The following is a 27,448-nucleotide window of genomic DNA, read 5'->3' as shown; positions in this document are numbered from 1 at the left end:
CCCCCACCATTCCCTACGCCTGATTTTCTAAAGTGTAGACAAGGTTTTTTCGAGCGTACAAAAATCTTCACTTACTCCATTCTAAGTTAGTTTGGAGTAAGTTTTCACTCACGAAACTTTGAAATCAGGCGTAAGTGGCCGGACCGCCCCCTTTTGAAAAAAAAATTCTGTTCCAAAGTGAAACTGTTCTAACGGACTAGAACTGGAGCAAACTAAATGACGAGAATTCCGATTTCTAAGATACTTCGTTCTACACCAGTTGCTCCTAAAAATCAGGAGCAAATCATGTGGAAACTTGGGGCCAATGTCACTATTTATGCCCTGGTATAATTCTGGTGAATCTGCGCTGCAGCCCCTCCAAGGCAAATACATCTTTGTCTAAAACTTAACACAGTATTCCAGCTGGGGTCTGACCAGGGCTCTGCACAACTGAAGCATAACTTCCTCCCCTTTGTATTTCAGCCCCCGAGATAAAGTCCAACACTCCATTAGTCTTTCTGATTACTTCTTATACCTGCCCACTAGCTTTTAATGATTTGCATACCTGCACACCCAAATCCCATTGCTCCTCTACAGTTCCTAGACTCTCGCCATTTAGATAATATTTCGATTTGTCTTTCTTGGGTCCAAAGTGAATGACCTTACATTTCCCCACAATGAACTCCATTTGGCACAGTTTTGCTCACTCATTTATTCTGTCTATGTCCCGTTGTAGCTTCCCAGTTACATCCAGGGCAAAGTGGCAAGTTGGATCCAAAACTGGCTCAGAGGCAGGAAGCAAAGGGTACAGGTTGCTGGGGGTTTTTGTGACTGGAAGGATGTTTCCAGTGGGGTTCTGCAGGGCTCAGTACTGGGTCCCTTGCTTTTTGTGATATACATCAATGGTCTAGACTTGAATATAGGGGGTATGATTAAGAAGTTTGCAGATGATACTAAAATCAACTGTGTGGTTGATAAAGAAGAAGAAAGCTGTGGACTGCAGGAAGATATCAATCAACTGGTCAGAACAGTAGCAAATGGAATTTAATCTGGGGAAGTGTGAGATAATGCATTTGGGGAGGGCTAACAAGAAAAGGGAATACACATTAAATGGTAGGTCACTGAAGTGCATGTCCACAGATCCCTGAAAGTAGCAAGCCAGGTGGATAAGGTGGTTAAGATGACATATGGAATGCTTGCCTTTATTGGCCGAGGCATAGAATACAAGAGCAGGGGTGTTATGCTTGAAATGTATAAAACACTGGTTAGGCCACAGCTGGAGTACTGCGTGCAGTTCTGGTCACCACATTACAGGAAGGACGTGATTGCACTGGAGAGGGTACAGAGGAGATTTACGAGGATGTTGCAGAGAGTGGAGAATCTAAGCTATGAGGACAGATTAGACAGGCTGAATTTGTTTTCATAGGAACAAAGGCAGCTGAGGGGAGACCTCATTGAGATGTATAAAATTATGAGGGGCCTAGATATAGTGGATAGAAAGGGCCTATTTCCCTTAGCAGAGGGGGTCAATAACCAGGGGGCATAAATTTAAAGTAATTGGTAGAAGGTTTAGAGGGGATGAGAGGGGAAATTTCTTCACGCAGAGGATTGTGGGGGTCTGGAACTCGCTGCCTGAAAGGGTGATAGAGGCAGAAACCCTCACCACATTTAAAATGTACTTAGATGTGCCTCTGAAGTGCCGTAACCTACAGGGCTACAGACCTAGAGCTGGAAAGTGGGATTAGTCTAGATAGCCTCTTGTTGGCCGGCACGGACACAATGGGCTGAAATGGCATCCTTCCGTGCTGTAAACTTCTATGATTCTATACACACAACATACCGTGCCTCTCTCAATGTAGTGTTATCTGCAAACTTGGATATATAACTCTCTATTCCTTCATCCAAGACATGAATATGGTGAAAAGTTGAAGCCCCAGTATAGGTCCTGGGGAAACACTATAGTCACATTCCCCCATAGTATGCACCTTTATCTCTACTCTCTGTCTCCTATCCCCCAACCGATTATCATTAACTTTACTAACAGTACTGCTTCATTGATAAGGTAATCGTGGCAATTTGTACCTGAGTAAGTGACCATGGTGATTGGTAGACAGAAACTATGGCATTTGCCATCTCAGAACTGACTCTGTTTAATTGCTGGATCTGTTTCTTCCAAATGTTCAGGAGACCTTTCCCCGAGCGATCCACCTTCACCCCTCTGGACCCGTCATTCTCCAAGAAGACGGATAATCCCTTGTTGTCCCGTCCTCTCCTGGCAAGGTAGAGCAAATATTTCAGCAACACCCTGCTGTACCAATTTATCTATAAATTCAATCATGTGTAAATCAACTAAAAGAAATGGAGTCACTTCTTCTGCCTGATCAATGCAGAAAGCAGCCTGTTCTATTTCAAGAGAAACCGTGCATGCTGGAAATCTAAAATAAAACAGAAAATGTTCGACGTACACAGCAGGTCATCAGCATCTATAGAGAGCCTTTCACCTCTGTTCAGGTGCTCACAGACCTGCTGTGTAGCCCCAGTACTTTCATTTCTGATCTACTTCAGTTTAAAAAGAAAGGCTTGCATTTCTATAGCACCTTTCACAACCTCAGGTTATCTTAATGATTTACAACCAATGAAGTACTTTTGAATTGTAGTCACTGTTGTAATGTAGGAGTCTGTAAGTTCTCGTTGCGTAAATGCTGTCACAATACACATTACAGCAGAACCAGTACATAATATAACCTTTATGAAAATATCCACGCTTTGCAAACCTGACCAACAGTCTTTGGAAATTATTCCCTACAGAGCACAGCAGTCAGCTGCAGACCATGCATTAAAATCATTCAATGCAGCTACTCCCTAAAATGGTCACTGAATTAGATTCACAGCGGAGAGTTGGGTGTAGACTGGGTAGGAGTCGGAGGTGCTGTGAGGGACCACCTATACCACTCACAGGCACAGCATTGTGTAGAGTTCTTTATTTGGTTAGATTTGTTTTGAAGGAGGAGTGAAGGACCCACTGGCAAGATCCTCAGTAATGCAGCCACCTGTGACTTGCCCCATGGGATATTATAAAAACATAAGAATTAGGAGGAGTAGGCCATCTAGCCCCTTGAGCCTGCTCCGCCATTCAAAAAGATCATGGCTGATCTGGCCGTGGACTCAGCTCCACCTACCTGCCCGCTCCCCGTAACCCTTAATTCCCTTATTGGTTAAAAATCTATCTGTCTGTGATTTGAATACATTCAATGAGCTAGCCTCAACTGCTTCCTTGGGCAGAGAATTCCACAGATTCACAACCCTCTGGGAGAAGAAATTCCTTCTCAACTCGGTTTTAAATTGGCTCCCCCGTATTTTGAGGCTGTGCCCCCTAGTTCGAGTCTCCCCGACCAGTGGAAACAACCTTCTGCCTCTATCTTGTCTATCCCTTTCATTATTTTAAATGTTTCTATAAGATCACCCCTCATCCTTCTGAACTCCAACGAGTAAAGACCCAGTCTACTCAATCTATCATCATAAGGTAACCCCCGCATCTCCGGAATCAGCCTAGTGAATCGTCTCTGTACCCCCTTCAAAGCTAGCATATCCTTCCTTAAGTAAGGTGACCAAAACTGCACGCAGTACTCCAGGTGCGGCCTCACCAATACCCTGTACAGTTGCAGCAGGACCTCCCTGCTTTTGTACTCCATCCCTCTCGCAATGAAGGCCAACATTCCATTCGCCTTCCTGATTACCTGCTGCACCTGCAAACTAACTTTTTGGGATTCATGCACAAGGACCCCCAGGTCCCTCTGCACCGCAGCATGTTGTAATTTCTCCCCATTCAAATAATATTCCCTTTTATTGTTTCCCCCCCCCCCCCACCCCCCCAAGGTGGATGACCTCACATTTTCCGACATTGTATTCCATCTGCCAAACCTTAGCCCATTCGCTTAACCTATCTAAATCTCTTTGCAGCCTTTCTGTGTCCTCTACACAACCCACTTTTCCCACTAATCTTTGTGTCATCTGCAAATTTTGTTACACTACACTCTGTCCCCTCTTCCAGGTCATCTATATATATTGTAAACAGTTGTGGTCCCAGCACCGATCCCTGTGGCACTCTACTAACCACCGATTTCCAACCCGAAAAGGACCCATTTATCCCGACTCTCTGCTTTCTGTTAGCCAGCCAATTCTCGATCCATGCTAATACATTTCCTCTGACTCCACGTACCTTTATCTTCTGCAGTAACCTTTTGTGTGGCACCTTATCGAATGCCTTTTGGAAATCTAAATACACCACATCCATCGGTACACCTCTATCTACCATGCTCGTTATATCCTCAAAGAATTCCAGTAAATTAGTTAAACATGATTTCCCCTTCATGAATCCATGTTGCGTCTGCTTGATTGCACTATTCCTATCTAGATGTCCTGCTATTTCTTCCTTAATGATAGCTTCAAGCATTTTCCCCACTACAGATGTTAAACTAACCGGCCTATAGTTACCTGCCTTTTGTCTGCCCCCTTTTTTTTTATAAACAGAGGCGTTACATTAGCTGCTTTCCAATCCGCTGGTACCTCCCCAGAGTCCAGAGAATTTTGGTTGATTATAACGAATGCATCTGCTATAACTTCCGCCATCTCTTTTAATACCCTGGGATGCATTTCATCAGGACCAGGGGACTTGTCTACCTTGAGTCCCATTAGCCTGTCCAGCACTACGTCCCTAGTGATAGTCTCAAGGTCCTCCCTTCCCACATTCCCGTGACCAGCAATTTTTGGCATGGTTTTTGTGTCTTCACTGTGAAGACCGAAGCAAAATAATTGTTTAAGGTCTCAGCCATTTCCACACTTCCCATTATTAAATCCCCCTTCTCATCTTCTAAGGGACCAACATTTACTTTAGTCACTCTCTTCTGATTTATATAATCGGTAAAAGCTTTTACGATCTGTTTTCATGTTTTGCGCAAGTTTACTTTCGTAATCTATCTTTCCTTTCTTTATTGCTTTCTTAGTCATTCTTTGCTGTCGTTTAAAATTTTCCCAATCTTCTAGTTTCCCACTAACCTTGGCCACCTTATACGCATTGGTTTTTAATTTGATACTCTCCTTTATTTCCTTGGTTATCCCTTCTCTTATCGCCCTTCTTTTTCACTGGAATATATTTTTGTTGAGCATTATGAAAGAGCTCCTTAAAAGTCCTCCACTGTTCCTTAATTGTGCCACCGTTTAGTCTGTGTTCCCAGTCTACTTTAGCCAACTCTGCCCTCATCCCACTGTAGTCCCCTTTGTTTAAGCGTTGCAACAGGTGAGTGCCACTGCATTATAAATCATTCACTGTTGCTTTTTGAGAGGGCTTCATTAAATTATTTGTGGTACTCAAAAATAAAAAATTAAGTAGATAGTCTGTGTTATCAATTACTGCTCTGGATTCTTTTTTCCTCCCTTTCTCTTTCCTCAAGGCACTGACTAATATTGGGGCCCAGTTCCAAAGGTGCAGGAGGCTCTCTGCTATCACATTCTTCACATGCGTTGGCAGACTATTCCACCATAGGGGCCCCGCAGCCAAGCCCTGTTCGTCACCCAACATCCTCATTGTGTCAGGAGCAAGCCCCCTGTCACCACCCTGTGTCAGGAGCAAGCCCCGTCACCACCCTGTGTCAGGAGCAAGCCCCGTCACCACCCTGTGTCAGGAGCAAGCCCCCTGTCACCACCTGTGTCAGGAGCAAGCCCCGTCACCACCCTGCGTCAGGAGCAAGCCCCCTGTCACCACCTGTGTCAGGAGCAAGCCCCCTGTCACCACCTGTGTCAGGAGCAAGGCCCCTGTCACCACCCTGCATCAGGAGCAAGGCCCCTGTCACCACCCTGCGTCAGGAGCAAGGCCCCTGTCACCACCCTGCGTCAGGAGCAAGCCCCCTGTCACCACCCTGTGTCAGGAGCAAGCCCCCTGTCACCACCCTGTGTCAGGAGCAAGGCCACTGTCACCACCCTGTGTCAGGAGCAAGGCCCCTGTCACCACCCTGTGTCAGGAGCAAGCCCCCTGTCACCACCCTGTGTCAGGAGCAAGCCCCCTGTCACCACCCTGTGTCAGGAGCAAGCCCCCTGTCACCACCCTGTGTCAGGAGCAAGCCCCCTGTCACCACCCTGTGTCAGGAGCAAGCCCCCTGTCACCATTTTGACTGCCACACCTGCCGTCCTGTGGCGGCTCGGAGCGGGACTGCCAACTGTGTCCCTAAGTGAGGCCAGTTTTGGTGTGGTGTGCCCATGCTCACTGGGAATTGGACCTATTTCAGGTAAATGTGAACATTTTTGTCACTTGTTGAAGTTTGGCCAAGCTCAGCACCTACTTGAATGGGGCCTCGGCCACAGCTTTGGTGAACATGCTGACGTAATCTGCAAATTCCTTCCACGTTTCCAAGAATTGGACCTGAACCCCAAGGGACAGCTGCAAGTGTACTAGAGCCTGAGGCAAGAAAACAATGATTTTAAATCAGACTGAATGACATACAATGGAATTGCTTTTAGACACGTTAGTTTCTCCTCTCCTGAAGGACATCGCTTTCCAGGTGTAAAATTCCAGGCTTTGGATAATTTGTCTCGACTGAGCATCGGTAGGGCTATTAGACTGAGCCCGATCCTGTCCTAACCAAACGTGTGCCATCCAAAGCTGGCACTGGACAGCAAGTAGGCCGTTTACCGCCACCCCGGCTAAGATCAACACAGGATGGTTCAGAATAGGGTATATTCTGCTCTTTATAGTTCTGCATTACACCAGGCCTACTCGCTGTCCAATGCCAGCACACGTTTGGTTAGGACAGGATCGGGCTCAGTCTAATAGCTCGGTCGAGACAAGTTATCCAAAGCCTTTAACCCTAGGTACATAGAATAATTGTTTCACTTGTAAACCACCAGAAAACACAGTGTTAAAGCACCAAAGGATGCTTGTTACTTGCAGGGTTATAGTATGTTAATAGCACCCCTGGCACAGTAGAAGCTGCACTGACCAGTGATTCCGATGGGAGGTGACCAGGACAGGCAGAGAGTGCTGGTCCCAGCTGCTCCTTGTGAAATCCCCCAGTCACTTTTCCAATTTGCCCTAAGTGATACAACATTCCTCAGCTAAGTTACTCAAAGCCATTGAAAATATCACTAACTAACCTGCTTCTAAAAGATGCATGTGAAAACTAGAGAGAAAAACAGGTACTGTGGTGTAATGTTTATGTTACTGAACTAGCAATCCAGAGGCCTGGACTAATAAACCCAGAGAATGCAAGTTCAAATCCCATCATGGTAGTTTGAGAATCTGAATTCAGTTTTAAAAAGCTGGTATCCGCAAAAGTGACCAAAAAGCTGTTAGATTGTCATAAAAATCTAATGTCCTTTAGCGAAGGAAACCTGCTGTCCTTACTTATGACCTCATAAGGGAAACTAAAACTAGGGGGCATAGTCTCAGAATAAGGGGGCGCCCATTTAAAACTGAGATGAGGAGGAATTTCTTCTCTCAGAGTTGTAAATCTCTGAAATTCTCTGCCCCAGAGAGCTGTGGATGCTGGGTCATTGAATATATTTAAGGCGGAGATAGACAGATTTTTGAATGATTGGGGAGTAAAGGGTTATGGGGAGCGGGTAGGGAAGTTGAGCCGAATCCAGGATCAGATCAGCCATGATCTTATTGAATGGCGGAGCAGGGTTGAGGGGCCGTATGGCCGATTCCTGCTCCTATTTCTTAGGTTCTTGTGACTCGTCCCATACCAACGTGCTCGGCAGAGCGGCCCCCTGAAGTGTCTGGTAAGCCACTCAGTTGTACGAAAACAGTTGTGGGCAATAAAAGCCAGCCTTGCCCACATTCCTAGAATGAATAATTTTTGAAAAAGCCAAGTCATTTTCTTCCCCCACTCCCAAACTGGGGATCTTTCTAGTGCTCAGTCTCCCCTCTTGACAGACTCTGGGCTGTGATCAGGAACTTAACAGTGAAAAAGTTGTGACCAGAAATTCGTGTCCCGTTTCTCTGTGCTGCTGTTGTCTTAAGTGGTTTTAAAAACACAAAAGGATCATAGATATTTCCCTGGTCTGTAGTTAGCTAGTCAATCTCAGCAAGCAGCAGCAGGGTACCCCTACAAGTGGTCTCAGCATTGCTGGGCTAGAGAGTGAAAGAATCAGTCTGCTCCCAATCACTATTGCTATTGGAATGTGCCCGTGAGGACAACAATAACTTGTATTACAGTATCTTTGCTTAATAAAACGTCCCAAGGACTGGGCTGGGCTGAGCCGAAATGCACTCCATGGTCAAATAGCCTGCCTATACACCCCTTCAACGCTCATAAATGAAGAACTGTCACTTGGCTGAGGTACTGAAGCAAAATAAATAAATACAATAGAATCTGAAAGATCATAGAAAAACAGAAGATGCTGGAAACACTCAGCAGGTCAGGTAGCGTGTGTGGAGAGAAGCAGGCAGATTAAGTTCAAGACGAATGGCCCATACCTAGCGCTAACTTCCCTGTTCTCTCCACAGATGCTACTTGATCGACTGATTGTTCCCAGAATTTTCTGTGTTTGCCTCAGATTTCTAGCAACTGCGGTCTGCTACTTCCTGATGATACAGTTCAGTGTATCCTCTGCTGAGCTACTAAATGATGCTTTCTGTGAGAACAAAGCAGCATTGTGGCCCAGAAGCCAGTGAAGACTCACTAATTCTACATCCACTCGTGATATCAGAGGCACAGGGTATTCACAGCCCTTCGCCTTTCTCCGTGTGCCTTGTTGTTCGCTGGGTGCTGTCTGCTGATGGCCCTTCCGTGACTTGTGCTTCTTCTGTGGCCTGCAGAAGGAACATAAACAAAACATTAAATGACACACTTATTTTTCTCTCCGCATCTCTCCTGAAGATGCTGACTTTAGCTAGCAGCCCGCTTGTACCTCATCCAATTCTTAACAGCGTCCCTAGACAGCAATTATCAGCAAACGATTCGACCAAAGACAGCGCCACACCCGAATCCGATAGTATCCTCAAACAAGTCCCAGACACGTGCACTTCCTGGCAGAGGTCACTGGATAATAATCAGGAGCAGGTTTGCCACTTCGTAGCCTAGGGGTGCTGAGGCCAACAGTCGTGTCCCAGTTGATGCCCTCGCTGAAACCAACCTCAGGACCTTCTAGTGTGTATGTTGTTGCAAAATGGTTAGTCCAAATGAAGCCCTGGGGTGCAAACTAGGTACTATATATTTATACAGGGGGAGGAAAGATCGTGTTCTGGGATTGTGCAGCTTCCCTCCTTTTCTACTGATTACAACACAATACATATTATACTCGTAGTGTACAAGGTAATGAATGTTAGTGCCTGGGGTTGTGAACAGCCCTGGGGTCTGACGCCAGGTACCGGCAGTGCCATGAGTGCATATTGCTCTGTCAGCGTCGGATGGGTTTTGGTTGTACCACAGTTACCGTCTTTGAGTGCATCGAGTTTTTGGCATGTGTGGGTTGCTTTCGACGCGACGACCACCGGCTCTGGCTCAGCCTCAGGGTGGACATCAGTTCTCTTTTTTAAACGGGATGTTTTTCTGCAGTGTCTCAATCCACACTGGCCATGTGACTGTGGATATACTCCTCACCAATAGAGCCATTTCATGAGCTTCAGCAGATGGCACTGAGCTGCAGCAGATAGCAGCTGCTTTAGGGTAGTAAGAAAAACAGGACCTGAGATAGCACTTCAAAAAAGATGCAGTGCAGTTCTCACCTGAAGTACTTTTCCAATTCCACAACGACCAAAGATGGAACTCTCCCAGCACTTTTCTGGAGAATATCGAGAACAAAACTCTGTAATGTCGCCTGGCCTTCAGGAGCAGCACCTCGCACTTCCTGTGTGGAGAGAAGAGAAACAAGGTAGGTGTCGACCTATAGGGAGGCGTGCGCATTTAATGAGTTGTCATAATCAGGACCACTAGTCAAGTCCTGTTTCATTGCACAGATTCCTGGAATTTTAATGGTGTTTTATGGCACCTATTCCACAATTCTGTCTGAAAGCAGAAACTAGTAGCATTGCCTAAAATGTACAAAGGTTCCTCACTATAAAATTATGTTTTTATTACATTAGACTCTGGGATTTGTATTAGTGTTTTGGAAATTGCATTCAGCAATTCTGTCCATCTTACATTGAGAGCTCTGCATGTGATCTTGTTTACATCAAAGGAGGAAGTGAGTACAGGCAAGAAATTCTCCCTCCCTCCTCCCAGAGAAGGACTGAAATCTGAAGCCACGTCACACTGCTGTTGCTCCATGTGCTCAAGAGGCTGATTGTGAACTGTCCGAGCAGGCTCCTCGTCTCACCTCTCCTGAAGGTGCTGACTCTGGTTAAGGTGTGGTTCCACCAGCTGATACCTCGCCCAAATGGCCATTCCTCAGGTGAGAGTGTCAATGGGCTACTCAACCAGGCAGGGGCATCAGAGCCTAACCCGATCCTGTCTTCACCCGGTGCCTACATGTGTTCTTTTCCAGGAGTCACTCACTACTGAGCGGAAGTGAAAGCCAGGGCTGATTTATTTTCTCCTTCCTAGCCTCGGGAGCACATGATGCTCGAGCCGAGATCAGCTCTCTCGATACAGAGCAAGAATCGAACTCGAGATCTTGCGTTCCCACTGGACCATCAGAGAAACTTTGTTAAAAGTACATTTACTGTGAGATCCATAAGGCTACTAGCGAAGCTTCTGCCGCCATTACCTGGGAATAACAAGTGGAACTGCTGGAAAATGAGCAAATGTAACAAGGAATGATTAAAATTTTAAATGAGGCCAAACAATTTATTTTGGGAGTTACTTTTTAAGGCAGAAATGACTAAAACTGATTCTGAATATTAAAAAATAAATGTGAATGCTGAAAGACCACCCACAATTTAACGATGGAAAGTATTCGAATGCCTGGCTTTGGCCATTCCAGGTATCGGCGGGCTTAAACACAACGAGAAAATATATAATTTTACCTGTTTGTAAGTGTGAATCATTGGCACAAACTCCTCCACTGGAATATGGATCGCAACATGAAGCTCATCCACCCAGTCGGTCTCTTCATTCTGTTAAGATAATTGCCAGGACACCATTTTAATATCAAACTATAAACACAAGTTACAACACTGAGTGATCTGGCTGGTGTGTTGAGCCAACCTATGTGACCATGACGCAGGACTGTACATATATCTTATCTGTTCAACTGGGGGGTTTATTTTTAACAATTGAGAAACCAAGGTGAAGGGCCCAAGCCAAAGTGCAGGACATCAGCAAGGTTCAAATAAGCAAGAGAAGGCAAGGTAAAGCATTGGAGATTTAGGTTTAGGTTTTAAAAGCTTGCAAGAGGAAGGGAAGACATGCAGTAAAGAGTTCTGTATCTCTCGGGGTCTGGGGAAAAAATGGATTAGAATGAGAGAGAAAGTTGGATGAAGAACTGAGGAACCAAAATGGTGGGACAGGAGAAGAAAAGTTCAAGTGAGTGATTATAAAAGTGATAGAGTGGGAGAGCCGGTGAGCCAGGCAACAGTGCCAGGACACTGAACATCCATGTGGGGCTTGGTAATGTATAGGAGCAGTGCTAGGGCACTAAACCTAGAGATCCAGTAAGATCTGACACCGATTTTGTTCAACATGGTGAAATTCCTGCAAGACATATAGATTTTGAGTCAGTGTCAAGAGGAATATTGAAAGATGGATCGCAAATTAACTAAAGAAGCGTATGTAAAGAATGTTTTAAATAGGGATGTTTCTCAACAGGGACCGATAACTAGTGGGATGCCCCAGGGGGATGTGTGTTAGGCTCCTCCTTCTGTTTATGATGTTTTTTGGAGCAGGGTCTAGATAGCAGTTATAAAATTTACAGATGATACAATATTGTACAATACTCAGGATCTCAGAAGAAAATAGATTAAACCAGCAGCTGGATAGACTGGGAAATGGATCCAAGATTGGAAATATCCTTGAAAGTAGTTAAATGCGTAGTTATATACCTAGATATCCAGTATTCAGGTAAAAGTATAGTGTGTAGATTAAAGGGGACAGAAAGGGACAGCTACTTGGGAGTGGTTACTGACTGCAACCTAAAGGTTCAAGCTCTGTGTCAGTCAGTTGTGGCCAAAACTAACAAGACTCTAGACTATATTGCTCAGACTGCTCAGTGTAAAACTAGGGCCATGAGGGTTATATAGGGTTTGGAATGCCGGAGAGGTGCAGACTGAGGGGGGTTCTGATTATGTTTTTTTTAGATTATTAAGGGCTTTGACAACATACAGGTAGTTTGTGCGATTGTTTGTGATGATGGGGCCAGACATGGAACATTGGACCACCCCTTTAAACTGAGAAGCAGGGAGTGAGGTTGGATGCATGGAGGTTTTATTATTCCCACAGGGTGATCAAGCTCTGGAACAACAATCTAGAGGTGGTAGTGCCGTCTGACTTCTTACACATCTTCAAGAAGGAGTTAGACATATTTTTGGAAATCTATCAGACCGTGGGAGAAAGATAAGATTTTGGGTAATAATCAAAGGGTTGGTGTCTCCTCAGGCTTGTCTGAACACCTGTCAGGGGCCAGAGCCAAATCTTTGACAGAGATTTCCTAACTTGGCTATCAGTCTTTTGTAGGGGGCTTTTGCCTTTCTCAGGTGGTGAGGAAAGGTAGTTAGAAACATAGAAAATAGGTGCCCTTCGAGCCTGCACCACCATTCAATATGGCTGATCATGCAACTTCAGTACCTCATACCCCTTGATCCCTTTAGCCGTAAGGGCCACATCTAACACTCTTGAATATATACAACGAACTGGACTCAACAACTTTCTGTGGTAGAGAATTCCACAGGTTCACAATTCTCTGGGTGAAAAAGTTTCTCCTCATCCCGATCCTAAATGGTTTACCCCTTTATCCTGAAGAGTGACCCCTGGTTCTGGACTTCCCCAACATTGGGAACATTCTTCCTGCATCTAACCTGTCCAATCCCATCAGAATTTTATATGTTTCGATGAGATCCCCTCTCATTGGGGATAAAGGAACAAATCCAGTAAGGTGTGGGGCAAAAGTATGTGGGCCTAATGGCTTCTTATTGTCCTGAGTATACAACACATCCCACACCTAGGCACAGAGATGATCCTCTGTTAGTAAACACAATGGATGGCATGGGACTCAACCATATAGACTAGTAAGGTTCCAGGCTTGATCCCTGGTCAGATAAAGTTGGTTGATATGTTACAGCTTAGTTGTGGGGCACTACAATGGGTCTTGGTGCCCAATAAGCATGGGGTAGATGCAAGAGTGGAGGAACCTGATCCACCCGATTGACACCTTCCAGCATGGGTAACTGGATTGCAATGTGTGGATATGCACTTCCTGACAAATACCCTGCCAGCTTTCACCATCTCATTAAAAGATGGCACTAACATGAGGTACTGAGAGCTGCCAGTGCCCATGGAACTATACCCCAGCACTGCATTCAAGAGCGGAGAGGGCAGAAGCAAGACCCTCATGTCTTTTGTCCAGGCTGGCTATTAATACAGATCCCCTGTACTAACACAAAACGATCCATGTTAAAGGATCACAGCACCTGTGCACTCACACTAAGGGTCACTGGTGTATGCTAATGGAAATACTAGAGCTACAAAATGTTTCGGGACAAAAAAGAGCCATTCAGGATCAAGACATTACAAAAATGATAAAAGCTGAAGTCAGGAAGATGGGAACCCTCCTTTGAAAATGTTTGTAGCATTTAATTAGTTGCTTTTTTTTTTATTCGTTCCGGGATGTGGGCGTCGCTGGCAAGGCCGGCATTTATTGCCCATCCCTAATTGCCTCTTGAGAAAGTGGTGGTGAACAACCTTCTTGAACCGCTGCAGTCCGTGTGGTGAAGGTGCTCCCACAGTGCTGTTAGGAAGCGAGTGCCAGGATTTTGACCCAGCGACGATGAAGGAACGGTGATATACGCTGATATATTTCCATGTCAGGATGATGTGTAACTTGGAGGGGAACTTGAAGGCGATAGTGTTCCCATGCACCTGCTGCTCTTGACCTTCAAGGTTTTTAAAGAGGCCGTGGGTTTGGGAGGTGCTGCCGAAGAAGCCTTGGCGAGTTGCTGCAGTGCATCTTGTAGATGGTACACACTGCAGCCACGGTGCGCCGGTGGTGGAGGGAGTGAATGTTGAAGGTGGTGGATGGGATGCCAATCAGGGGATGTCTGTTAATAGCCAGCCTAGACAAAGGACATGAAGGTCTTGTTACTGTCCTCTCCGCTCCTGTATGTTTGGTCTTGGATGGTGTCGAGCTTCTTGAGTGTTGTTGGAGCTACACTCATCCAGGCAAGTGGAGAGTCTTCCATCATACTCCTGACTTGTGCCTTGTAGATGGTGGAAAGGCTTTGGGGAGTCAGTAGGTGAGACACTTGTCGCAGAATATCCAACCTCTGACCTGCTCTTGCAAATACAGTATGTGTGTGTCTGGTCCAGTTAAGTTTCTGGTCAATGGTGACCTCCAGGATGTTGATGGTGGGGGATTCGGCGATGGTAATGCCGTTAAAAGGCGGTGGTTAGACTGTCGCTTGTTGGAGATAGTCATTGCCTGGCACTTGTGTGGCGCGAATGTTGGACCACTTATTAGCCCAAGCCTGAATGTCGTCCAGGTCTTGCTGCATGCGGGCATGGACTGCTTCATTTTCTGAGGAGTTGCGAATGGAACTAAACACTGTGCAATTATCAGCGAACATCCCCACTTCTGATCTTCTGATGGAGGGAAGATCATTGATGAAGTAGCTGAAGATGGTTGGGCCTAGGACACTGCCCTGAGGAACTACTGCAGCGATATCCTGGGGCTGGGATGATCGACCTCCAACAACCACAACCATCTTCCTTTGTGGTAGATATGACTCCAGCCAGTGGAGTTTTATCCCAGATTCCTTAACAAAACAGCAATTGCTTTAAACAGGAGACAGTTTCCTTTCCTACATTAAAACAGTGACTACACTTCAAAAAAAGTACTTCATTGGCTGCAAAGCGCTTTGGGACATCCAATGGTCGAGAAAGGCACTATAAAAAGCAAGTCTTTCTTTTCATAGTGGCTGAGATGCTGTTACCTTGGTCCAAATCCAGCCCAGAGTGATGAAATAAAATTTTCCTCCGTCTGCTGGTCATAAGGCTGCTATATGAAATGAGTTTGAATAGTCGCATTTGGGATTTGGTAAACAGAACAAAATGGGCCTTAATTTGGCCATTCAGTGGTGACAGAGGGGGCACTATTCTGATGTTGTGCTTTGATGTAGGTGAAGAGGTGACAGTGTAGAGGGAGCTTTACTCTATCTAACCCGTGCTGTACCTGCCCTGGGAATGTTTGATGGGGCAGTGTAGAGGGAGCTTTACTCTGTATCTAACCTGTGCAGTACCTGCCCTGGGAGCGTTTGATGGGACAGTGTAGAGGAAGCTTTACTCTGTATCTAACTGTGCATTAAGCCTACTGGCCTACACTAATTTCCCTAAAATGAGCACAAAAAATAAAACTCAACCAAATTGCCACTCAAACTTGTTCTTACAGAACAAGCCTTAGTTTCTGACACTAAACCTCTCAATGAAGAAAAAAGATTTGCACTCAGTATTTCTTGACAGCTACACAGATCGGTCTGGGAAATCCCCCATGGCCTAAAGGTACCAAACCTTTACACACCAAGCCATGGGAGTTCCCAGAAGCACTCGGGACTAATTCCTGCTCTGTTCTAATTTTGCTCATCTCCGATTGGACAGCAGTTAAGGTGGTAATACTGATCAGTGAGCAGTGCTGTAAAATGCACCGATGGACTCGGTGAGGGTAGGATTAGGCTCTGCTGTCTGCTCTCCATAAAACCAACATTTACTGAGCAGATTCACACTTGGACAAGGGAATGCAAAATAGCCCTCTCTCTATCTCTCTCGCCGTCCCTCGCTGCACTCTGCTCTAGTCTCCCTCTCTCTCTCTCTCCACTCTGCTCCAGTCTCTCTCTCTCACTGCACTCTGCTCCAGTCTTTCTCTCTCACTGCACTCTGCTCCAGTCTCTCTCTCTCACTGCACTCTGCTCCAGTCTCTCTCTCTCCCTGCACCTGCTCCAGTCTCTCTCTCTCTCACTGCACTCTGCTCCAGTCTCTCTCTCACTGCACTCTGCTCCAGTCTATTTCTCTCTCTCACTGCACTCTGCTCCAGTCTCTCTCACTCTCTCGCTGCACTCTGCTCCAGTCTCTCTCTCACTGCACTCTGCTCCAGTCTCTCTCTCGCTGCACTCTGCTCCAGTCACTCTCTCGCTGCACTCTGCTCCAGTCTCTCTCTCTCTCTGCACTCTGCTCCAGTCTCTCTCTCTCTCTCGCTGTACTCTGCTCCAGTCTCTCTCTCTCGCTGCACTCTGCTCCAGTCTCTCTCTCTCTCGCTGCACTCTGCTCCAGTCTCTCTCTCGCTGTACTCTGCTCCAGTCTCTCTCTCTCTCGCTGCACTCTGCTCCAGTCTCTCTCTCTCTCGCTGCACTCTGCTCCAGTCTCTCTCTCTCTCTCGCTGCACTCTGCTCCAGTCTCTCTATGCACTCTGCTCCAGTCTCTCTCTCTCCCTCTCTCTCTCTCTCTGCACTCTGCTCCAGTCTCTCTCTCTCTCTCTCGCTGCACTCTGCTCCAGTCACACTCTCTCTCTCTCTCTCTCTCGCTGCACTCTGCTCCAGTCTCTCTCTCTCTCGCTGCACTCTGCTCCAGTCTCTCTCTCTCTCGCTGCACTCTGCTCCAGTCTCTCTCTCTCTCGCTGCACTCTGCTCCAGTCTCTCTCTCTCTCGCTGCACTCTGCTCCAGTCTCTCTCTCTCTCGCTGCACTCTGCTCCAGTCTCTCTCTCTCTCGCTGCACTCTGCTCCAGTCTCTCTCTCTCTCGCTGCACTCTGCTCCAGTCTCTCTCTCTCTCGCTGCACTCTGCTCCAGTCTCTCTCTCTCTCGCTGCACTCTGCTCCAGTCTCTCTCTCTCGCTGCACTCTGCTCCAGTCTCTCTCTCTCGCTGCACTCTCGCTGCACTCTGCTCCAGTCTCCCTCTCTCTCTCTCTCTCTCTCTCCCCACCCCATCCTCTCTCACTCTCCCCCCCTCCCACCACAAACACTCCCCCCCTCTCCCCACAAACACTCCCCCCCCCCTCCCCACAAACACTCCCCCCCCCTCCCCACAAACACTCCCCCCCCCTCCCCACAAACACTCCCCCCCCCCCCTCTCCCCACAAACACTCCCCCCCCCTCTCCCCACAAACACTCCCCCCGCCCCTCTCCCCACAAACACTCCCCCCCCCCTCTCCCCACAAACACTCCCCCCCCCCCCTCTCCCCACAAACACTCCCCCCCCCTCTCCCCACAAACACTCCCCCCCCCCTCTCCCCACAAACACTCCCCCCCCCCCTCTCCCCACAAACACTCCCCCCCCCTCTCCCCACAAACACTTCCCCCCCCTCTCCCCACAAACACTTCCCCCCCCCTCTCCCCACAAACACTCCCCCCCACCTCTCCCCACAAACACTCCCCCCCCCTCTCCCCACAAACACTCCCCCCCCCCTCTCCCCACAAACACTCACCCCCCCTCTCCCCACAAACACTCCCCCCCCCCCCCACCTCTCCCCACAAACACTCCCCCCACCCCTCCTCCCTCCCCCCCCACGTTGTTCCTCCTCCTCCTCCTCCTCCTCCTCCTCCTCCTCCTCCTCCTCCTCCTCCTTCCCCCCCCCCCCCACCCTCAGGATCAGAACCTAGGGTAAACTGATCTCCTCTCTCACCCAAGGGCACGTGGACAACTGCAACGTCCCTACATCTTGATCGACGTAGGACTTCAAAGATAGCAGACAAAAATGTCACTGTGATATTTCCTTAAATACTTAGTGAAATTTCAACAGGAACTCCTAAGTCTGCTATATACTCATTGTAATTCTGGATATCTACACACACAGCAATTTATCCATGCTTAGTTAACAAGTCGATGTTTTCCAAACCCAGCCAGCTTACAGAAGAACACGGGAAAATCACATACCATCCGCTGCCCTGCTATGCAAGCCTGTCTCCTCCTCCAGGTCACACTGTAGGGAATGGTGTGATTTTCTATCACACAGCTAACCTCCATGGCCTGTAGAGTGCTCAGCAGTTGCCCTCCTCCTTCTTCCAGAAGCAGCCCTGTGAAGGTGAAACAAAAGATCAATCACATCCCCATGTGCAGCACCATGTGTTGGGTTTCACCAGGATTTGGGGAAAACATAATTGCACAACCATGTCTGTCACCAGTAGATGTTGCATACGAATCATTTCAAAATCAGCGTCATTTAAAAAAAATCTTCTCCCATTTTACTTTGAGTGCTGCGACTGTTCTGTAGGAGCAGGCAGATGGGCCGCAGTGCCATGTCCCAACTGACGGGATGGCAAGACAACGCAACACTGCTTCAGCACCGCACTGGAGCGTCGACCAAGATTATATGGTCAAGTCCTGGAGTGGGGCTTCAACCTTTTGTCCCAGAGGTGGATATAATACTACTAAGTCAGTGACACTTAAGAGGGGTAAATGGGAAGGGACAACAAAGCAAAAAGAGAGTCTGGGACCAACTCAGGATTTTGGTACAGCCTTTTGGGACTTAGCAGCATCTATATTGGAATCACTGTGCATGACTATTAACAACACTAGGTGCAAAGCATTAAATCTAACAATACAAAAGCAAAATGCTGGAAATTTGAAATAAAAACAGAAAATGCTGGAAATACTCAGCGGGTCAGGCAGCATCTGTGGAGAGAGAAACAGAGTTAAGGTTTCAGGTCGATAATCTTTCCTCAGAACCTGACAAATCTAACAACTTGCATTTATATAGTGTCTCTAATATAGTGAAATACTCAAAGCACATCATTAAGGATGAGGTAAAACTGACTCTGAGCAGGAGTTAGAATTTAGGGGAAGTGATCGAAAGTGTAGTTGGCGATAGGGTGAGATTTTTGACGGTGAGGAGAGATATAGCAAGCTGCGAGAGTTAGGGAGAGAATTCCATATGCAGAGATTTGATTAATATGGCTCTGCCACTGATTGTGGGATTGGGGGGTGGGTGGGGGGAGATTGAACAATAGGCTAGAATTGAAAGGCTAGAGGTGCAGCCAACTCACAATAGTTCAAGCTAGAGAGTAGAAGATTAGAAAAGATAGGGTGGGATGAGTGAGGAATTTCTAAACCAGGACAAATCTTTTGAAATTGATGGACTTACATTGAGGACAGACAGTGAGTGGAGGCCAAGAGGCAAGCTGAGACATGCAAGTGGAATTTCACATGACACAAATGGCTGAGGTCTGAATGAGTTGGAGCTTATGTAGGGTGGAGTTCAGGAAACCAACCAGATAAGCATTGGAGAAGTCGAGTCTAGAGGTGACAAAACATGGGCATGGGGTGCGAAGAAATGGAGGCGGAAAAAAGCAATTTTGGTGATGAAAAGCATGTGGAATTTGAAGTTCAGCTCAAGATCAAATAGGACCCAGAGATACATCGCTGCAGATTCAGGAATATCTAAATGTGAGGAACTTTATAGTTGTGTAAGGCTAATATATGTATTTGCAATTACTTACAAAATACTGAACTCAAATGACCCAATAATGGATAATAGCTGGCTTCAAAACAGAAAGCAGAGAGAGAGTAGGGGTAAAAGGCATCTATTCATATTGGTAGGAGGTGGTTTTCCACAAGGGTCAGTGATGGGACCACTGTTCATAATTTATATTAACGATTTAGACTTTGGAATTAAAAACACAATTTCTAAATTTGCGGATGACACCAAATTAGAGGAGGACATTAATAAACTTGCAGAATGGGCATATAATTAGTTCAAATAAAGTTCAACACAGATAAATGTGAGGTATTATATTTTGGTAGGAAGAATAAGGAGATCACTTATCACTTGGAGGGTACAAGTCTGGGTGAGGGAGAGGAACAAAGGGATCTCGGAGTACAGATACACAAATCACTAAACGTTGCGACACAGGTTAGCGAGGCCATAAAAAGCAAACCAAGCACTAGGGTTTATTTCCAGAAAAAATGTCTTGCATTTATATAGCGCCTTTCATGACCACACATCTCAAAGCACTTTACAGCCAATGACGTACTTATGGAGTGTAGCTCACTGTTGTAATGTGAGAAACGCAGCAGCCAATTTGTGCACAGCAAGCTCCCACAAACAGCAATGTGATAATGATCAGATAATCATTTTGTTATGTTGATTGAGGGATAAATATTGGCCAGGACACCGGGGATAATTCCCCTGATCATCTTCGAAATAGTGCCATCTTTTACGTCCACTTGAGAGCAGACGAGGCCTCAGTTTAACGTCTCATCCGAAAGACGGCACCTCCGACATTGCAGCACTCCCTCAGCACTGCACTGGAGTATCAGCCTAGATTTATGAGCTCAAGTCCCTGGAGTGGGACTTGAACCCACAACCTTCTGACTCAGAGGCGAGCGTGCTACCCACTGAGCCACAGCTGACACTGAGGCGTGACCTAATAGAGGTGTTTAAAATTATGAAAGGTTTTAATAGAGTGGATACAGAGAGAATGTTTCTACTTGTGGAGAAGAGCATAACTAGGGGCCATCAATATAAAATAGTCACCAAGAAATCCAACAGGGAATTCAGAAGAAAATTCTTTACCCAGAGAGTGGTGAGAATGTGGAACTCACTGCTACAGGGGGTGGTTGAGGCGAATAGTATCGATGCATTTAAGGGGAGGCTAGACAAGTATATGAAGGAGAAGGGAATAGAGGATTTTGCTGATAGATTTAGATGAGGAAAGATGAGAGGAGGCTCAAGTGGAGCATAAACGCCGGCATGGACTGGTTGGGCCGAATGGCCTGTTTCTATGTAATGCTATGATAACCTGTACTGTATCCTGTTATTAAACCACGACCTGAGAAAGCATGCATAACTCAACAAAATTCATAAATGTAACTAAACCTATTATCTCATCACCTGGCTATTTTGAAATAGTTATTTCACTTACGCAAGAAGGACACAAACCAGGCTGTTCCAAATGAATCAAATGGCTCTTTGGTGCCACATTAAAGAAAGGTAACTGAAGGATAAAAACTAATTTGATGGCTAATAAATATTATTTAAATGATTGAATGCAAAATACAAGATTGAAATATTTTGTGTGGGGTAGTGAAAAAAGGATCTGATACTTTGAGGCAGTAAACCATGGAAGAGAGCACATGGGGGCAAGAGGGGAGAGAGAGTGACAGTTGGAACTGGTGCTCTCCACTCTCCCGTTGGTGCAGGAGAGAGGGCTTTAGTTTCCTGAAGAATTGGGACCGCTTCTGGGAAAGTGGGGCCAGCACAATGTTCTCGCGGGTGGTTTTGATAGTACGGTTGGGAGGGCTTTAAACTAGCTTGGCAGGGGGATGGGAACCCAGGAGAGAGCTCTCAGCTCGTTAGAGTGGGTGAGAGCTCAGATGAACAGGACCCCAAGAAAGAATGCAAAAGGCAGGAGGCAACAGAGCAGAGTAGCACTAGGGTAAGTGTAAACCACAAGGTGATAGGAAGGGACAATATGTATGAATATAAAGGGGCTGCAGGAGGGGTCAAAACTAAAAATCATGGTTTAAAAACTAGTATTAAAACACTCTACCTAAACGCACGAGGCATTCGAAATAAAGTAAATGAGCTGACGGCACAAATCATTGCAAATGGGTATGATTTGGTGGCCATTACAGAAACGTGGTTGCAGGGTGGCCAAGACTGGGAATTAAACATACACGGGTATCTGACAATTCGGAAAGATAGACAAGAAGGGAAAGGAGGTGGGGTAGCTCTGTTAATAAAGGATGATATCAGGGCAGTTGTGAGAGATGATATTGGCTCTAATGAACAAAATGTTGAATCATTGTGGGTGGAGATTAGAGACAGTAAGGGGAAAAAGGTCACTGGTGGGCATAGTTTATAGGCCCCCAAATAATAACTTCACGGTAGGGCGGACAATAATCAAGGGAATAATGGAGGCATGTGAAAAAGGAACGGCAGTAATCATGGGGGATTTTAACCTACATATCGATTGGTCAAATCAAATCGCACGGGGTAGCCTTGAGGAGGAATTCATAGAATGCATATGGGATTATTTCTTAGAACAGTATGTTACAGAACCTACAAGGGAGCAAGCTATCTTAGATCTGGTCCTGTGTAATGAGACAGGAATAATAAACGATCTTCTAGTAAAAGATCCTCTCGGAATGAATGATCACAGTATGGTTGAATTTGTAATACAGATTGAGGGTGAGGAAGTAGTGTCTCAAACGAGCGTACTATGCTTAAACAAAGGGGACTACAGTGGGATGAGGGCAGAGTTGGTTAAAGTAGACTGGGAACACAGACTAAATGGTGGCACAATTGAGGAACAGTGGAGGACTTTTAAGGAGCTCTTTCATAGTGCTCAACAAAAATATATTCCAGTGAAAAAGAAGGGCAGTAAGAGAAGGGATAACCAGCCGTGGATAACCAAGGAAATAAAGGAGAGTATCAAATTAAAAACCAATGCGTACAAGGTGGCCAAGGTTAGTGGGAAACTAGAAGATTGGGAAAATTTTAAACGACAGCAAAGAATGACTAAAAAAGCAATAAAGGAAGGAAAGATAGATTACTAAAGTAAACTTGCGCAAAACATAAAAACAGATAGTAAAAGCTTTTACCAATATATAAAACAGAAGAGAGTGACTAAAGTAAATGTTGGTCCCTTAGAAGATGAGAAAGGGGATTTAATAATGGGAGATGTGGAAATGGCTGAGACCGTAAACAATTATTTTGCTTCGGTCTTCACAGTGGAAGACACAAAAACCATGCCAAAAATTGCTGGTCACGGGAATGTGGGAAGGGAGGACCTTGAGACAATCACTATCACTAGAGGGGTAGTGCTGGACAGGCTAATGGGACTCAAGGTAGACAAGTCCCCTGGTCCTGATGAAATGCATCTCAGGGTATTAAAAGAGATGGCGGAAGTTATAGCAGATGCATTCGTTATAATCTACCGAAATTCTCTGGACTCTGGGGAGGTGCCATCGGAGTGGAAAGCAGCTAATGTAACGCCTGTTTAAAAAAGGGGGCAGACAAAAGGCAGGTAACTATAGGCCGGTTAGTTTAACATCTGTAGTGGGAAAATGCTTGAAGCTATCATTAAGGAAGAAATAGTGGGACATCGAGATAGGAATAGTGCAATCAAGCAGACGCAACATGGATTCATGAAGGGGAAATCATGTTTAACTAATTTACTGGAATTCTTTGAGGATATAACGAGCATGGTGGATAAAGGTGTACCGATGGATGTGGTGCATTTAGATTTCCAAAAGGCATTCGATAAGGTGCCACACAAAAGGTTACTGCAGAAGATAAAGGTACGTGGAGTCAGAGGAAATGTATTAGCATGGATCGAGAATTAGCTGGCTAACAGAAAGCAGAGAGTCGGGATAAATGGGTCCTTTTCGGGTTGGAAATCGGTGGTTAGTGGTGTGCCACAGGGATCGGTGCTGGGACCACAACTGTTTACAATATACATAGATGACCTGGAAGAGGGGACAGAGTGTAGTGTAACAAAATTTGCAGATGACACAAAGATTAGTGGGAAAGCGGGTTGTGTAGAGGACACAGAGAGGCTGCAAAGAGATTTAGATAGGTTAAGCGAATGGGCTAAGGTTTGGCAGATGGAATACAATGTTGGAAAATGTGAGGTCATCCACCTTGGAAAGAAAAACAATAAAAGGGAATATTATTTGAATGGGGAGAAATTACAACATGCTGCGGTGCAGAGGGATCTGGGGGTCCTTGTGCATGAATCCCAAAAAGTTAGTTTCCAGGTGCAGCAGGTAATCAGGAAGGTGAATGGAATGTTGGCCTTCATTGCAAGAGGGATGGAGTACAAAAGCAGGGAGGTCCTGCTGCAACTGTACAGGGTATTGGTGAGGCCGCACCTGGAGTACTGCGTGCAGTTTTGGTCACCTTACTTAAGAAAGGATATACTAGCTTTGGAAGGGGTACAGAGATGATTCACTAGGCTGATTCCGGAGATGAGGGGGTTACCTTATGATGATAAATTGAGTAGACTGGGACTTTACTCGTTGGAGTACAGGAGGATGAGAGGTGATCTTATAGAAACATTTAAAATAATGAAGGGGATAGACAGGATAGAGGCAGAGAGGTTGTTTCTACTTGTCGGGGAGACTAGAACTAGGGGGCACAGCCTCAAAATACGGGGGAGCCAATTTAAAACCGAGTTGAGAAGGAATTTCTTCTCCCAGAGGGTTGTGAATCTGTGGAATTCTCTGCCCAAGGAAGCAGTTGAGGCTAGCTCATTGAATATATTCAAATCACAGATAGATAGTTTTTTTAACCAATAAGGGAATTAAGGGTTATGGGGAGCGGGCGGGTAAGTGGAGCCGAGTCCACGGCCAGATCAGCCGTGATCTTGTTGGGTGGCGGAGCAGGCTCGAAGGGTTAGATGGCCTACTCCTGTTCCTAATTCTTATGTTCTTATTAATGTTGGGGAAGTCCAGAACCAGGGGTCACAGTCTAAGGATAAGGGGTAAGCCATTCAGGACCGAGATGAGGAGAAACTTCTTCACCCAGAGAGTGGTGATCCTGTGGAATTCTCTACCACAGAGAGTTGTTGAGGCCAATTCACTAAATATATTCAAAAAGGAGTTAGATGTAGTCCTTACTACTAGGGGGATCAAGGGGTATGGCGAGAAAGCAGGAATGGGGTACTGAAGTTGCATGTTCAGCCATGAACTCATTGAATGGCGGTGCAGGCTCGAAGGGCCAAATGACCTACTCCTGCACCTATTTTCTATGGCCCCAAGTTTCCATACGCGGCAAAACAGGCGCCCCTCCGAGCTGGGCGCCTGTTTTTCGCGGCGAAAACGGCGCCTGAAAAAAAAACGCGCTATTCTCGAGCGCTTTGCAGCTCGATGTCTGCTTGGCGTGGCGCACAGGGGGCGGAGCCTACCACTCGCGCCGATTTTGTAAGTAGGAGGGGGCGGGTACAATTTAAATGAGTTTTGTTCGTGCCGGCAACCCTGCGCGTGCGCGTTGGAGCGTTCGCGCACGCGCAGTCTGAAGTAAACATTGGCACTCGGCCATTTTAAAAAGTGCTGCAGAAAAAGTGAAAATTTGTTTATTGAACCCTTGCAAAGGCTTGTATTTTAATTTTCTTGATATTTCTGTGTGTGAGGGTGAGGGAGTGCATTCTGTAATTAAAGATAGACTGTGATAAACGGGACACATGCACTTGTTTGAGATTATTCAAATTCTTTGTAGCTGTTCAATTTTTAAAATTTTTTAATAAAACCACATTGCCCTTCCATGATCAACACTGAGGCTTCTTGCAGCTTTCTCCCCCTGCCATCCATCGGGCCCGACGGCAAACGGCTGCCTCAAGTACTGAGGCTTCCTGCAGCTTTCTCCCTCCCTCCCCCCCCCCAGCCGTCGGTTGGGCCCGACGGCAAACGGCTGCCTGAAAGACCTGCCTGAAGCACTTTCACACAGGTAGGAACATGGTTTATTTAATCTTTTCTTTGCTTATAAATTTTTTATTCAGGTTGGATTTATTTGTATAATATTTGTATAAGTATAAATAAGGATTTATTGTAGAATTTAATGACTTCCCTTCCCCCCTACCTCGTTCCCGACGCCTAATTTGTAACCTGCGCCTGATTTTTTAATGTGTAGACAAGGTTTTTTCAAGCCTACAAAAATCTTCACTTGCTCCATTCTAAGTTAGTTTGGAGTACGTTTTCACTGTGGAAACTTTCAAATCAGGCGTCAGTGGCCGGACACGCCCCCTTTTGAAAAAAACATTCTGTTCAAAAGTGAAACTGTTCTACCTGACTAGAACTGCAGAAAACTTAAATGTGGAGAATTCCGATTTCTAAGATACTCCGTTCTCCACCAGTTGCTCCTAAAAATCAGGAGCAAATCATGTGGAAACTTGGGGCCAATGTTTCTATAACAGGCTCAAAGTCACACCGTGCTGAGAAAAATATCCTCAAATCTGCAAACCATGATCTACAAATTGTAGCTCCATCAACATGCTAAGTTAACCCATCAGATGTCAAAATAACTCATCAAACAAACAATCAGGGATATGACACAAATGATGAAAGGATGGGACAGGGTAGATAGAAGCAGATGCTTTCCAATAGTTGAGGCTCTCAAGCCAAGAGCAGCCTCATTGTTTGCTCAATACATTCAAATCATATTGTTTCTTTTAAACTCACCTGGATCAATGGAGACCAGCATGTGTTTGAGGCATTCTCCTGGTCTCAGCATCTTCTCAATGTCAGCAATCTCCTTTCTCTGTGCTTTTTCCTCTTCCCGCTGCCGCTGAACATTTCCCTTCTCTGCTCGCTGCTGCTCTCGCTCTTCGCGTTTTTTCACTGCCTCCTGTTGAGCCTTTTCTGCTTCTGCCGCATTCCGTTTAAGCTTTTTCTGTGGCTGGGGCGGATCAGACGCCACTTCCCTGGAGCACGGCGCATTCCCAACACACTGCTGAGTTGAATTATTACGAGGCTCACACGAGTTTGTTGGTTGCAACACGCACACTTTGTCGCCATCATCGGAGTCTGAAATATTCCATGTAGAGCGAGACAGGAAAGCTCTCCGTCTACTGAATGAAGGTCCTGTAGCTTGGCCTTTACTGAGCACACAAACATCAGTCGTCTTAATCTCGGGACCGACTTGACTAAGTTGAGGGCTATTGCGTATTGAAGTCCCAAGCACAGAGTTGTGACTGGAATTTTCTTGACTAGATTTGGAAAGCGGGTGGTCAGACTTCTCAACCTTTTGGTTCCCAGTGTGCCTTGTTTTCAATCTCTCCAATAGAGGGATTATTAGATCCTCTTCACCATCACTCTCACTACTCACAACCGTTACTACTTTCTTGGGCAAGCACTTAACAGAGTGGCTGAGATCTGGCTGAGAGCATCTAGTTTTGGCCAACGGAGGGTCACAGCTTTCAGAGTCTGAGCCTTCGATGACAACTGAATCCAACTGTGCTGGAGCTCTGTGTTTGAAATCCAATGTGCCATCGCGAGCTGTGTGGCTTCGTAGGCCAGTGAAGCTGAAAACAGGCAGCTCAATTGAATCGTTATTTAGGTCTGTGACACTAGCTTCTTCTTCCGAACCATCGTCACACCACAGCATCCTCCCGTCAACTCCAAGCTGTCAACACCTCAAACAGAAAACATATGAAACAGTGACATAAACAGAGTTCTGCAGACTTCAATTTGTTTGGTGTGTTGTGCGCTGCTCAAGGTGAAGAATGAGTGTGGAGGGGAATGAAATAGTTCACACTATAGGCACCCAGTATCAGTATCTGGCACTCTCAGGTCAGATACAGCACACTTTAGAGGCATAGTAAAGCTCCCTCTATTCTGCCCCAACATTATGTCTCAGCATCAACATGCGAGTCGCACCTCAAAAAACAACATTTTTCC

The 27,448-nt window shown here is 45.9% G+C and overlaps 1 protein-coding gene across 1 annotated transcript in view; it reads right to left on the bottom strand.

The window, feature by feature from the left end:
- Nucleotides 1-250: 250 nt before the first annotated feature.
- Nucleotides 251-27,448, bottom strand: part of eme1 (essential meiotic structure-specific endonuclease 1) — a 40,213-nt gene continuing 13,015 nt past the window's right edge. Inside the window, exons 2-9 of the mRNA XM_070856822.1 lie at nt 26,231-27,173; nt 17,987-18,126; nt 10,943-11,032; nt 9,704-9,825; nt 8,659-8,788; nt 6,315-6,430; nt 2,062-2,251; nt 251-265 (exon numbers count right to left, since the gene is read on the bottom strand). Of these exons, the coding sequence (XP_070712923.1) occupies nt 251-265; nt 2,062-2,251; nt 6,315-6,430; nt 8,659-8,788; nt 9,704-9,825; nt 10,943-11,032; nt 17,987-18,126; nt 26,231-27,155 (1,728 nt within the window). The 5' untranslated portion in view covers nt 27,156-27,173. The remainder of the gene's footprint in view (nt 266-2,061; nt 2,252-6,314; nt 6,431-8,658; nt 8,789-9,703; nt 9,826-10,942; nt 11,033-17,986; nt 18,127-26,230; nt 27,174-27,448) is intronic.

This window comes from Pristiophorus japonicus, chromosome 16 (genome assembly GCF_044704955.1).
Source record: "Pristiophorus japonicus isolate sPriJap1 chromosome 16, sPriJap1.hap1, whole genome shotgun sequence".
Lineage (NCBI taxonomy): Eukaryota > Metazoa > Chordata > Chondrichthyes > Pristiophoridae > Pristiophorus > Pristiophorus japonicus.
Note: the sequence above shows the minus strand (reverse complement) of the source record. Positions and strands in the feature narration are given on the sequence as shown.